Genomic DNA, 14984 nt, shown 5'->3' with positions numbered 1-14984 from the left:
CAGCGGGATGGGTCATTTGAAAATTTTTGACGTCGTTAAAAAAAAAAAATATTTATTTTTTATAATTTAATAATAAATTCACTTTGTTCATTCATATTCAAAACACTTTATACACAAATTTTACAAGTACAGCCGTTCACTGTTGTAGATAAATACTTAGGGACCCCCCACACTAGCGTCTTTCGAGCGTCGTCGTCGTGCCAGCGTCCACGCAACGTCCACCTGACGTCGACGTCGCGGCGACGCGACGCCAGCGCTGGCCGGCTGCCGAACGCCGAGCGTGCGCGGTGCTGGCGTCGCGTAGCCGCGACGCGATTCAACGTTTTTTGCGAACAAGTACAATGCTCAACGCAATCTATTTGCCCCGCTCCCCACCAGTACCTCGCCCTCTTGCACCGCACGCGTCGCGTCGGTTGTAACGTCGTCTGTATAGAGTGCACACGTAATAACTTGTACGCGACAGGAGCCGCGGCTACGCAACGCCAGCGCCGTGCACGATCGGCGTTCGGCAGCCGTCCAGCGCTGGCGTCGCGTCGCCGCGACGTCGACGTCGGGTGGACGTTGCGCGGACGCTGGCACGACGACGACGCTCGAAAGACGCTAGTGTGGGGGGTCTCTTATACACCTATATACTTTCTCACAAACAGCTGTCGTCCGATTTCGGAGCAGCTCGTCTCTATTCGGGCGAGTTCCGTAAAGTCGTACAATACGTCTAATCGCACGACACACAGCGCCGTGTCGAAGACTGCCGAACTGACACGACGTTAGACGATGCACGGCCTTCAAGCCACACTCCGTGCCCGTTGGAGTGGGAAGCGTGAGGTTTTTTCGTTACGGAATTTCTGGATTTGGTCCCCGCGCTCAAGGCCTGCGATAGCTTAAAAAAAAAGGTGACAGACGGACGGACGGACGGACAGAGGAGCGAAAACAAAAGGGTCCCGTTTAACCCTTCAGGAGCGGAAGCCTAAAAAGAAATAATATGAACTAATATTAAAAAAAAAAAAAACATTTTTATGTCTTACATCAATAAAATTATACGCTAAAAATAAGAGGTGTACTTAAAAAATAACTTAATTAACTCTCTTGCAAACAAAAAAAGAACTATAACAATCTCTCTAAGAATACCAGGACTGCATAACATCAAGAGGGTGATCAATCAAGGTAAATTCCAAACACAGTGATTTGGACGAATACAGACTGGACTTCCCTTTGAACATTCGCATAGCCATCTCTATCCTGGTCCCATAAGAAAGCCACAGCATTATTGTAACATTGTAATCTTTTTTGCACCGTAGAGACAACAGCTATAATCCGGTATCTATTGAAACCCAAATCCTTGACGCTTTGCACAGTTGCACGTGCCATAGCCAATGTGAGCTTTGGCGTTTCCTGCAAGACATTTGTAGTATTAAATACAAGTGAAGGCAAAATGATTTGCTCCATTATACGCAAAAAGATTTCTAAACTTTCTCTAATATTATCGTCATAATCCTAAAATGACCACTACCCGACAAAGTTCTCCCCCGAGCTGGGGAGATTTACCCATATTTGCTAAGCTGGGTGTATGAGTGATACAGTATTGAAGTTGGGATCCTGATGTCTCTTATATACTTTTAATATCGCACTAAACACATCAAGCTGGCGTTATGTTGTATTAAAATATAAACTTAATACCTGTTCACTATATTTGTGATTAGCAAAGTATGTATCCAGCACGTTATTCAAGGTCTTTTCTACTTTCGCCACATGAAACTTAACATGAGGCTCCAGTTGGTAAGTGTTGAAGTAAGTAACTGGTGGTCTTCTGTACTCCATGCCCAACTGAAAATACATTAAGATTGATAATTTTTGCTTGTTTTACTATTTACTTAACATTCAATCAGGGCATTTATTTATCTAGCTGTTCCACGCGGATCTTAATGAATCCTGAGGTAAATACCTCCCGTAGCCAGATAAAAAGTAGGCTACATCCTTTCTGTGTACTAAATTGTTTCATTCGGTCCAGTAGTTTTGGCGTGAGACTGAGTGCATTTAAACATTAGTGAGGAAGTAAAAATTTTAATATCTAGACACACGGCAGTGTGTCCGCCAAGTTCGAGCAAAAAAGGCGACACACCGGCCGTGGGTTATATTACACGAACCATTTCGGGCCAAATTCGACCCCCCTGTAACTCAAAATCTATTTTATTTACGCATATCAAATTTCTAGTATCTGTTGAGACCCCCTCACTTATCTAAAATACAAAATTTCATTAATATACCTATTGTAGGTCTTGAGATATTGACGTCAGAAAATCGCTATTTTTACTATACACTGATTCACTTATTCACTGACTCACTCATCAAAAACCTAGACCACTTCCAATGGTCGTATTGACTTGAAATTTGGCATGGAGGTAGGTCTTTATGTCAAGGTAAAGGGAAAAATCTGAAAATGGCCAAGTGTGAGTCGGTTTCAAAATAATGAAGGTGTTTTATACCCGGTGTAAATTTATACCCCTAAGGAACTAAAACGAACTAAATTTATCTATATTTATATAATATATCTTCGAATGGTACAAAAGTTTGTATTTAGTCAAAGTAAAGTAAAAATCTGAAAACGGCCAAGTGTGAATCACTTTCGAAAATAACGAATGTGTAACTTTGATCCACGAACATAATATATGATAACATGTCTTGTCAGTCAGTTGGTAAATCTAGACATAGTTAATCTAGTTCATTTCTTTGTAAGAAACATAGTGCATATTAAGAAATCTAAAAGATAGTATAAATGAGACATTTCTTTAACTAACTTCATCATAAGAAAAAAATAAAATAAACAACCTTACAAAAATAAATGAAATCCCACCCAAAACAAAAATGTGAAAGACTGCCAAGTTCGATAATATGGGAATGCTTCGCCTATAAAAGAAGTGAGATCTGAATAAGTACCAAGTTCCATACACATACCTCAGTTAAAAATAGTTACTTTTTAATGATGATTACTTGGCAAGTTTTAATAGAAAATTAAATACTTGATTCATTGCGTTTATAGTTCGGCCATTCAGAGAATGCGTTCCTGACACGTCGCGATTGAACTGACGACGTAACTACATTCATTGATTATTGATATAATAATGTTGTTTTAATGCTCCTCAATTGTTAAAACGGTAAACAACCAGCAAAAATATTTTTATCGTAACTGCAACGCCATTGCAAAGTTACGTCGTCAGTTCAATCGCGACGTGTCAGGAACGCATTCTCTGAATGGCCGAACTATAGTAGGTTTATAACAAGGTGTATGAAAACTTGCCAAGTAACATCATTAAAAAGTAACTATTTTTAACTGAGGTATGTGTATGGAACTTGGTACTTATTCAGATCTCACTTCTTTTATAGGCGAAGCATTCCCATATTATCGAACTTGGCAGTCTTTCACATTTTTGTTTTGGGTGGTGTTATTATAACATACCTGTGATCCGTGTTCAGTTGCTCTGATTCCAGATATCTTACTAAAGCCATACCCAGGTTTTCGGACTTTAAGTCTGCTAAGAGACTTTCCTGTTATAGTCCCTGTCATTACTGTAAAGCTGGCTCCAAATTTACCTCCAAAACGAACACCAGATCTCCCTTTAATAGGTGCTAAGGTTCTACCAGTTTGAGTCTTCTGATTTCTCGAACTCATTTTGTCAACTTTGGAAGCAGTAACGGTAAAAACGGTCAGTATTTCTATAAATATTCTAGATGCTTACGAATTAAACTTCCACTTGTAACTTTTTGTGTATGAAACAATGATGAAGAATAAATGAAACAAAGTGGAAATCTGTGGAAGTTGACGGATGAAATTGACATCTAGCATGACCAGTACAGAAAATAAAATTGTCTCCATGCAAAAGTAGGTATCATATTATACCACTGACCTCTATATTTACCACTGGACAGGCTGTTGTCAACGTGCTTTTGTGCCCGTTTGATAATCGCCATTTTGGCGCTGTTAGACGTAGCGAGTGTTCGTGGTACTAAAATTATTTTACAGTGAACCAATGAACAAACACGTCTCTCACAGCCATTTGAAATTATACGTCAAAATTAGTTCTGTGGACACTCGCTTAGACGATATTGGCGCTTCAAATGGGCACAAAAATATTGCTGTCAAACGTACGGAACAGCCGGTCCAGTGTGTAAATATAGAGGTCAGTGTATTATACACTTGGTTAGCACTAGCATGACCGATGTCTCATGGGAACTACTCCACGCGTCCGGATAAAATGCGGCCCTCTTTGATACTTTTACACAAACGTATACTTGGATAGATCATGTACAAATCGGGGAACCTCATTTCTGCATCGAAGTAGAACTTTATTGATTTTGTGAGTAGATGAAACTGCCTGAAGTTAGTTTCAGTAACCGAACTGCAATAAATTAATCGTACCGATTAATCAGCGTCTATTTGGTGAACTCCTAAATTCCCTGAAATAGATTGGTCGAATCACATTGAACCCATTATCCCACAATTATTTACTGTCTTTAGTTCGGCTTTTTGTGCAAGTCGACTGGCTGATTTTGCGAGTATAACGTAGTCCCGTACTCAGCTAATATTGTAAAGCTGTGTCAGAAGAATTCACTTGACATCTTGGCCCAAACAATTACATATACATCTAACATTAAATTAGGTACTCAATTTATATTTTATACACAATTAACCCTTATATCTGGACGTAGACAATAGTTCCGTCGGTAACTGAGTGGAATCACGGGTTACATCTAGTATACAATAAAATAAAATCGATATCATTTTGCTACTTGATTTATTTATATACTCTCTGAAAATAAAATCATACCAATAATACGTAATACAATAAAACATCTAAAAATATACTAGGACTACACAAACGCGAGGAGCTATTCGAAGTTTGAAAGTATCAGTCGAGATATACACCAAAAACGGTGGCTTGAATGAAGGCTGTGTGGAGTTCTCTCTGCGTATTTACGATGCCATCTCTCTCGTGGTCCCAGAGGAAGGAGACTGCATTATGATAGCTTTGACTTCTCTTCTGAGCAATGGTTACTACGGAGATAATTCGGTAGCGATTGAAACCTAGCTTTTTGACGCTTCGCATTATTTCTCCGGCTATGATTATCGTTAGTCCTGGCGATACCTGAAAAAGAGGTCTATGTGAAAAACAGACCAAACAAATCTATTCAATCGAATAAAAGGAAACATTGTTTGTTTATAGTCTTCGAAACACTGAACCGATTTAAAAAGTTAATTTGTATTGTATAATATTCTGTCCGGGTACAGGACTCAAGTGAAACCGCGGAGAAACAGTAAGTTAACAATATAATGTAACACAATACAAAAATTACAATGAAAACCTGAGAGGTAAGCAGGACTTCACAAATATAAATGCTTGTTTGACTATTAGGGGTTGAAATGGGTGACCTAAAGATTTTACCCAAGAACACAAAGGTGTTCTATGAAAAAATATAGGTATAGAAAATTACAAAGAAAGGACAGTACCGAAGCGTTATATACATGGCCAGTGAATTGTTTATCTAAAACTTCATTCATACATTTTTTCACACTTGGCACGTGAAACCGAACGGTTGGTTCTGTTTGATATGTATTTTGAAAGATCAGGGGTGGTCGTTTGAACTCCGTTGCGAGCTGTAAATTAGAAAAAGACAACAATAAGCATTTTGCAACAGCATGTGTAAAAATTGATGGAATGACTGCTTGAAAGAGGGAGGGAAATAGATGTTGGTATAACGTCTGACAGAGGCTAGGCTATTACTATACATATTTTATTACGAGTAGGTATGGGAGGTAGTCCCTCTGGAACGTGTGTTAAAGAAGCTTTAACACCACACCACACCACTAGTAACATTATAATGTGAATTAGTTTGTTAATCTTTGATTCAGCCCCAAAACTTTCTCCGCCTACACAAAAAACGAGTACAAATCTAATGTAACATACCGCTGAATATTTATGTTGTTGCACTCCTGTGACGGCTCCACTAAACCCGTAAGACTGTCTCCGAACTTTCATTCTACTCATTGACTTCCCTGTACCTACGTTGGCTGCAGATTTTACAGAATTCTGAGTCGCAGATTTGACCCCAACCAAGCCTACTTTCTTTCCATCCGATTTTGTATCTTCTTCGTTCTTCTCCATGATAAATGATAGAAAATATAATTAGATAGCAAATTGAAAAAGTATATACAATAATAAATTAAAAGCGACAGAAACTTGTATACTATCAATAAAAACAGAATATTTGTCATTTTAGTGTCAAAGTCAGATTGGAAGTCTTTATAGAACTAGCTTAAGACCATGGGTTTGCCCTTGTTGATTTTATATTACTATATAACTTAGACTTATCTGAAAATTATTTGTAATAGAGCCTAGCATTTTCGATAAAGTTAAAAATAAATTAACTTCGGTTACAAATGAGATGGTGTACGTAAATATGTATTTATTTAAGACTGGCCGTTTTCCCGCGGTTTCACCCGCGTCCCGTGGGAGCTACTGCCCGTACCGGGATAAAATATAGCCTATGATACTCGCAGATAATAAACCTTTCTAATGGTGAAAGAATATTTAAAATCGGTCCAGTAGTTTTTGAGTTTATCCATTACAACCAAACAAACAAAGTTTTCCTCTTTATAATATTAGTATAGACAATGAGCTGGGCAGTTACAATAATACAAACAGATTCTACATTCTATGTTGAGTTTTAGAAATATTGCCTCTTTGTTAAAAAAATCCGGGAGTAAAGAGGAACCGTACAGTTGATTCCACAAGTTCGATTTATTGATTCAATGAAGATCGTTCTTTTTAGTATAAAATAATATATTATTTTCTTTGGATGTAAATAATATAAACAGTCCCTTGACATAGTACGAAGAAAACCCTAAAAATAGGAGTGTAGGTACTTTAAAAAACTAGAAGAAATAAAACTGAGAAAAATCATAGGTTCCTGTTGCGTAAAAAATATGCTGAGATTTCTGTTCACACGTTGACAAAGAGGTATTTCGGTTAAAAGCCGTATACCTAGGTACCTACCACGTAGTGAGTGCGACCCCTTTTTTGGAATGTGGGGCCTTTGTATTCTACCCTCGCTTTTTGTTGGGCCACATACAAACACTGCTTGTTACCTGAAATGGTCGTGTTGAAAGATGCTTCACTTATATTATATTTTTTCTGTGTATATTTTTTACCCATTTTAACAAGGTTTGTGAGGTCAACCAACAGCAATATTCACTGTAGAATGTGGAGGTTATACCGCTTAATTATTATTTTATTTCTTAAACTTAAGCAGAGAATTTGAATATTTGTATAACACAAGTTGTTTTCTCATCGTTTTCTCGGGTCCCGTAGAAACTACTGCCCTTACCCGCATAAAACATAGCCTATTTTACTCGGGGATAATGTAGCTTCCTAACAGTGTAACAGTTATTTAAATCGATTCAGTTGTTTCTAAGCCTTTTTACCAAACAAAAAAAATATTCTTCTTTATTATATTAGAATAGATGAAATCTCAAAATTACAGTAAGCTACACGTCTGCAAACAAAAAGAAAACTCTAAAAAAATAAACAATTCACCGAGCATCGACCTTCAAAAAAATACAGCATAAAGCATTGAAATTCGAGTTGCATTCTGTATACAGTAGATGCACCGATAGTGACGTCCTACGTCAACGCTAGAGCTCCCTTATAGGTCAGTTAAACGATTGTTCACCCCTAACCGACGTGGTACGGGGTGGGACCGAGATTTGACCGATAGGGTTATAGGGACTTTGTATTGAGAGGGTATTTTTGTTCTTGAATTAGAAAACATGAGAAGACGGATTGATATACTGAGATTAAATTGAGAGTTTCAAGTATAACAAAGTCACTTGTTATGGGATTTATTTTGAGCGAGTGGTTTGATATATTTTGATTATGAGTATGTTATCACAAGTGACCATTTAAAAAAAGATTATGTAAATGTGCAAACATCTCTTTTCGTACGTAAGCTGAAAGTGTGGAGTTTAAAATAAAATCGTCTTCTTTTTACGCTTTTAAGATTTTTCTCCGGCTAATGGTTTCAAATATACTACAAGATAAAGTGGCCGTTGGAAATTAGAGCCAGACAAGTCACCTACACTGAGCTCTTTTCGTAGAAAAGTGTTAGTGTTTTCCGGAAAATGTTCACTTATTTACAAAGTGGTGATGTTAGGAAGCAGATTCATTATATAGGTACCTTTTGATGTAGTTCAGTTAGCGCCAAATAAGTGTGCATTTCTGAAGTTAGACATTCGACTTCTTCGCATTTTGTTTATAAATATAAAGAAGTCCGAAGTTGACTATCTACTATATTTTCTATTTTATATTTTCACAATGGCCATTAAAAAAATTCTAGGCATGCATGAATGTGTGAACCATTATGCATGATCAAACGTTAAACGCAAAGTTATTTGGTGGAAACTGTAGCATATTGCTAAACCATTTTGATCCCCACCACTATATAAAAATCATACAACAAGATATTTCTTTATCCATCCACAAACTACATCCTACCATGCTTTCCCTTCATTGCAGTACCTATACTCGTATATCTGGCATTAAGATACGAAGGTGAATTTTTATAACAAAGCAAATCTCTGTGCACTGACGTAAGAGGGCTTTGCCCGAGGGCCAGCGACCTACGAGTAAAGATCTGTTCATACTGACGGGTTTATAATTTAATACTGATACTATAGTATTTGTATGTATATATATATATATGTATATATATAGTATTTGTATGTATATATATTGTATGTACATAATACTCTAATTGTGTGTAGAGATCAACACTGAAAAAAGGGCATATAATTTTTACATTTGCTGAAATTATGAAAACTCTGACATCACTCCCGTGCTGTGAAAACTACTACGCACACACGGATAAAAAGTAGCCTATGGCATTTATCAGTACTTAATCTAAAACGGAAATTTTTCTAAATATTTTTTGAATAACTTGTAGTTCCTCAAAAAATTTAATGTTCATTGGAACAAGAATATCATAAAGCATCATCATCATCATCCTCCGAGCCTTTTCCCAAACTATGTTGGGGTCGGCTTCCAGTCTAACCGGATTCAGCTGAGTACCAGTGCTTTACAAGAAGCGACTGCCTATCTGACCTCCTCAACCCAGTTACCCGGGCAACCCGATAAATATCATAAAGCATGTAAGAGATAAATATATTTACACATGATGACATTTTGTTACAACTTGATGATATTTTATAGTCCGGTAGAAGGCAAACAGGACCATGTTTCCAAAGTATTTGATCTAAATTTCGAGTTTACACCAACGTAAGGTCGCCCGTTTGAACACTGCAGAAATAGCGCATTGTGGAACATTACAGACTCTTTCACAGAAGAAATCGGTGATGATAGGTGTCACTAGATTTTATGGTTATTTTCTAGCTTTTCACTGCATGACGTTATACCGAACGAAGGAATAAAATCGATGTTATCCAGGTCAGTGGTAATTTTATTCATTAACTTTTTTCTGTCTTTTAAGTAGGTATCTTCTTAAGTTAGTACAATTTAGTTTCAGAAAATTGGAAATCTTGAATAGAAAGGACAGGATGTTATGACCTATTAAAAAGCATCACAGCTTTCTTTCTTGAACTCGATACTCAAGCACAAAGTTACTGAAAAAAAAAACACAATTTCTGCGTGCGGGCCTGGAACAGGAGGTGTAAGCTAGTCTCATAATAGTCGACCAATCTAAACCGTTCCTAAGTGCACTGTGAACTCGAATCAGACTATTGTTATATAGTATGATGTAAACCTTGCTTAAGTTGTATGTACTAAGTTAGTCTTGTGCAGACCACCCTTTACTTACAGTTGATTTGATTTGTAAGTGAATGTGGTCCGTTTTGAACGAGTGATGCATTGAATATATTTAGTTTTAAAGGATGTTGCTTTTTTGGAAGTTTTTTTTTTGTTTTTGACTAGAATGAAAAACCGAGTTCAAATCTTTTCTGTTATAATAACACTGGTAATGTTTGTTTAATGGTTAAGCAGACACTATAGCTGTTCATGCAAAAAAAAATGTGCGAGTGACATTTTCTGTAACCGGTCACGAGATAATCTTTTAATTTCAAATAACCCTGAACACTTCATACTTATACCTAACTGCGTCCAAATGCGAACCAAATAGGTTTAATCACATTAGGTTGGTACCTATGAGGATTGCAAAGAGGAAGTGGTACCAACATTAAGAGAACATACAAAAGTGGTCATAGCGGGCTATGATCACCCAAAATCCCGGGTAATAACCGCTTATGTTTCCGCCCTTTATGAATATATCTACCCTCGGTAGTCGCAATAAAAATAATATAATCATACACATTACACTTACACCTCTCATTTGTGTGATAAACGAAGGGCCTTATAAATTATGTACCTATTTTATAAATAAAATAGTTTAGGAAATACTTGAATTACACGTTCTATAAATGCAAAACTTAATGGTGGTCAAAGTTCATTACGTACAAGACCCTTATAAAACGTCCAGTTCATGTCTTTCGACTCCATCATCAGATCAGTTCCACAGTACCATATAATTATATTGTAATCAGATCCTTACTGTTACTGTTACAGCCTTTTTATCGTCCCACTGCTGAGCACAGGCCTCCTCTCACATGGAGAAGGATTGAGCATTAATCACCACGCTTGCTCAATGCGGGTTGGTGATTTCAGACTTTATAGTCCAGGTTTCCTCAAGATGTTTTCCTTCACCTTTTTATCAGCCATTGGTGTCTAAGTATACTTAGAAAGTACATACAAACTTAGAAAAGTTGCATTGGTACTTGCCTGACCCTGGAATCGAACCCACACCCTCATACTCGAAAGGTTGGTTCTTTACCCACTAGGCCACCACGACTCTTTCCCAGATCCTTGGATGATGGTTAAATTAGTAATTTTTTTTTTTATAATTCTACTATAGGATGTATGTAATTTTTTTTAAAATTAGTTACATTAGATCACTAAACAATTATAATTAAATTTTAAATATTATAATAAATTATTAGAGACTCACACAACTCACACTCACACAACTCACACTCACACATGGTCCTTTAGATAATAGCTAAATATTTTCAATTAAATCTTAATCTTTATTTTCTTGTAATAAGCGACAACGTTTCACGTACCGTATCAATACTGTAATTGTATTAACAAGCAAATACACGACTTAACACTGCCACCCAAGATACAAGCTCTCGCTTAGTTTGGGAGACAGTGATAACATCTAAAGCGCAAACTTGTGATGTACATATTAGAAATCATCCTGTGAAACTGTATAATCTGAGACAATAAAGATTTTATTTATTTATTTATTTTATTTATTTATTTATTAGATTCCAGTGACATACAGATCGACCTGATATCACTATATTTTTAACTAGCTGGTGCCCGCGACTTCGTCTGCGCAGGTTTAGTATTTCGAACAATATGTTTACAAATTGTAGCCTATGTGTTATTCTGATGTATAAGCTATATTATTGTAAAGTTTCATTAAAATCCATTCAGTAGTTTTTGCGTGAAAGAGTAACAAACATCCATACATCCATACATACAAACTTTCGCGTTTATAATATTAGTAGGATATACCTAACCGTCTGAACTATACTAAGCCAGAACTATTAATTTTGTTCATGTTGGTGAACAAGTATTCATTCGTTTTCTGATTACTATGGAAATCAAGCATCCCTCAGGGCAAACAGTTGGGCTTGTAGCTCGTAATAAAACTAGATAAACAGCAAGATGAGAAAGTTACACTTGATTACAAAATGGCGAATTCATGAGTTCTAGGAAACATTGGCTTCTTAGGATAAAGTAGGTTAATTTCTACCTTTACAGCGGTTTCAGACTAGTGGATTTTGTCGTGCGTATATGCTTAGCTTTACTGTTAGTGTAAAACGCTCTTATTACATATTTGAAAGCGATTCAATAGAAATATTGGCTCTTAAAGCCATTTTAAAAAATCATTCATCAGCCCTCTCCATTTTACTCTAACAGAAGTTTTGAAGATTACTTAGGTTCGTAGGTTTTGACCAAAACTCAATCACTTTAACCTACCTCAACATATTAGGTACATAATATGTTAACAAAGCAGTGTGTAAGACTGTCTATGCCTACAAAATCATTGAAAATCTAGGCCAATTTAAATAAAAGAAAGGAAATACAATACATGTAGAAATAAGCCACTTCTCCACAGCGTATCGGTCTCGTCGTGCAATGTGTAACGAATTCACATGACTTTGTTCGATGTCCCGACACGTGTCGCCGCCCGATTTGTCTTCTAGTGAATGTGCAGCTTTACTTGTGTGTAAAGCTAGTTGCATACGAGCGTAAGGTTCTTGCAAACATTCTGTTGTGGTGTCTTGTCTTGTTGGCATGGTGCACGCAACACATGTATGGTGTTTCTGCTTGTTTTAGGTCGATTTAGTCTAAGTTGCGAGAGTCGAAGCGAATAGTGTAGGTTTTAAATTAACTTATAGTATATTTTTTAAATTAATCTTTTTATAATTCGAGGGACGATCACCAAATCTACAAGTTTTTGTCTAAGGCTTGTCTTAAACAGTAGACGATTTACTAGCTACTATGGTACTACTCCTTGCACACAGAGATTGATTCAGACATTTCAGAGATACACTCGACTACAATGTTTAACAACTCGTACGTAAAGATCTTTATACTTTAGTATTAAAAACATAACGTAGGATTATCTACTCATGCCTACTCATTTTAATATATTCAGTAGGTTTGTTGTCTTTTCTCAGCACAAATAAAACACCTACCGCAAGAATTCATTACACGAAGCGCATAGTCGTCTCGTCATCAAATCTTGCAATCTTGGTGTAGGTTCACTACACAACAAGATATACCCCAATGTACAACTAGATTAATACTGATTCAATTCAACGTGGCAGAAACTCTATTTCAATTTGGTTCCTTTTAAAATTCATACCTTCGTTCACAAGACTCGGTGTTTCTTTTAAAAGTTACTGGATTTTTTTGCTGGAATTAGTGAAAAGCTTTTACTAACAATAGATTTTATGTTCGCGTTCTTCATTTATTTTTAGTAACTTATGGAAGTGGGTTTATCGTGCCTGAAATTAGTAGTGACTTAAATAGGTTGTATTTGTGGGGGTTGAGTTGTTGTATTTGTGGGGGTTGAGTGGGTGGTTTGAGTTAATTAAAAATAAAAACAATCCTTTGCTTGTTTTTCTTGCTTCACGTTTTTTATACTACGTTTTATTTCAATTTTCAAACACTTTTATGAGTTTAAAAAGAAATAGAAGCATGCAGATACATCGTGTTTGAAACTGTTTAGTAATAAGTTTTCACTTTATGTTTTATTACTGTTATATTTTATGGCAAACAGTGTTATTGTGGTAGTTATAAAATTTATATTACCTCTCAGGCGATTGGTCGTATGAAAATATATCTTTATGAACTTGTGGATATGCAATGGCACGTTCGGAGCTATCAACTTTTTAACGTGTGCTGACTAAGTTCATAGAATACGATTGTATCTGCAAATTAAAAACAAACATGCTGTATTTTTGATAGTTCTGTTTTGGAGTGATATGGAGAATGCATTTTAAAAAGGCTCTTTTGTAGTTAACTATAGCAGAACAAACCGAACATGTGAAATATCTCACCAATACTTTTAGGTTTGAATTTCTGCTCGATTAAAATGAATAGGCTAGTGCTTTACAATTGAAAGCCACTGAAAATGTGGCTATTCTGGTATACTATGAACGCGAACTTTAAAAAACTAAAAATAATGATTAATTACGGAATCAAGCGTTACTTTGCGGAAATCCAAAATACATAAAATGTTAGGAAAATAATGATGCAAATAATAATGAAAAATAAGGCAGCTTGAAAATGGTAGGTATATAGATTAATAAATCACATAGGTAATGAGAGGCTAAATCAAAGTTTGTGCTCCTACGATTTCTACTAAGCTATCGGTCCCTATAGGCTTTTGTCGCTTAAGAACTTTTCTGTCCCAGGAGTCTTTTATTCTACGATGCTATTACAAGTACCATTAATAAGCTAACGTTGTGATCTATTATGTTTTTATGTGATTCAGTTCTAAGCTTAATATCCTTGTTATTTTTACCAACAATTAAACACAATTTATTGCGATAGAAGATATTTACCTACATCAGTCTTATACTTACTTTATTATAAATACTAAAGCCACACCAAACTTACTGAACTGATTTAAATGTTTGGTACACAGGTAGTCTAAGCCCTGAGAAAGGACATAGGTAAGTCTAACTATGCCTTATCATCCAGACGCGGGAAAGAGCAGGCTCACCATAAAACTAGGTCAAATTATGCAACAGCAATTTCCCTTACCAAAGTAAATATAACAGCTAAAAAAAACATCTCGGTACACATTCCAGGAACTCTTATGAAAGTAAATATTTTATTACAATCTCCCGTTCCAATACCCGTTGGTAAATTGAACACGATTCTCGGAACTTTCGTTTGCGGAAACGTCCGTAGATTAGAAGTACGTATTCTCTCTCTCATCTCATTGAAAATAAATGAGTCTTCAGGTCTTTGGATAATTTTGTTCTTACAATCTTTATTTTTGACGTACCTTAGGGTTTTATGACTGAGGGTCTTGTAATAACTTTCAAATTCGGCTTTATTTCATAGACACCCTGTAGGTAGGTATGTCCTAATTAGAGAATATCGATTAAAGTTTATTTGTGGAGGCCTATGTTTATCAGTGGATGGCCTATGGCTAAAATGATGATTATAATGGGATGATGGAAGTTTGGAGTACGCATGAATTATTGAAGATTCCCCAATTGCTTGATCGAACAACATCATCTCCCGAGTCTTTTCCGAACTATGGGTTCGGCTACCAGTCTAACCGCATACAGCTGAGTGTTAAAAAGAAGCGACATAAAAAAAATTGTGCCTTTTACT

The 14984-nt window shown here is 36.2% G+C and overlaps 1 protein-coding gene across 1 annotated transcript; it reads right to left on the bottom strand.

Annotated features, from left to right (window-relative positions):
• Positions 1-4868: 4868 nt before the first annotated feature.
• Positions 4869-6155, bottom strand: LOC124630906 (dynein light chain Tctex-type 5-like). The gene is made up of 3 exons (XM_047164951.1): positions 5958-6155; positions 5501-5647; positions 4869-5138 (listed from the first exon to the last, which is right to left on the bottom strand). Exons 1-3 carry the CDS (start codon positions 6153-6155, stop codon positions 4902-4904), a joined length of 582 nt encoding a protein of 193 aa, XP_047020907.1. The 3' UTR covers positions 4869-4901.
• Positions 6156-14984: the final 8829 nt, after the last annotated feature.

Source organism: Helicoverpa zea, chromosome 6, assembly GCF_022581195.2.
Source record: "Helicoverpa zea isolate HzStark_Cry1AcR chromosome 6, ilHelZeax1.1, whole genome shotgun sequence".
Lineage (NCBI taxonomy): Eukaryota > Metazoa > Arthropoda > Insecta > Lepidoptera > Noctuidae > Helicoverpa > Helicoverpa zea.
The sequence above is the reverse complement of the archived record's forward strand: the minus strand, read 5'-3'. Positions and strand labels throughout refer to the sequence as shown.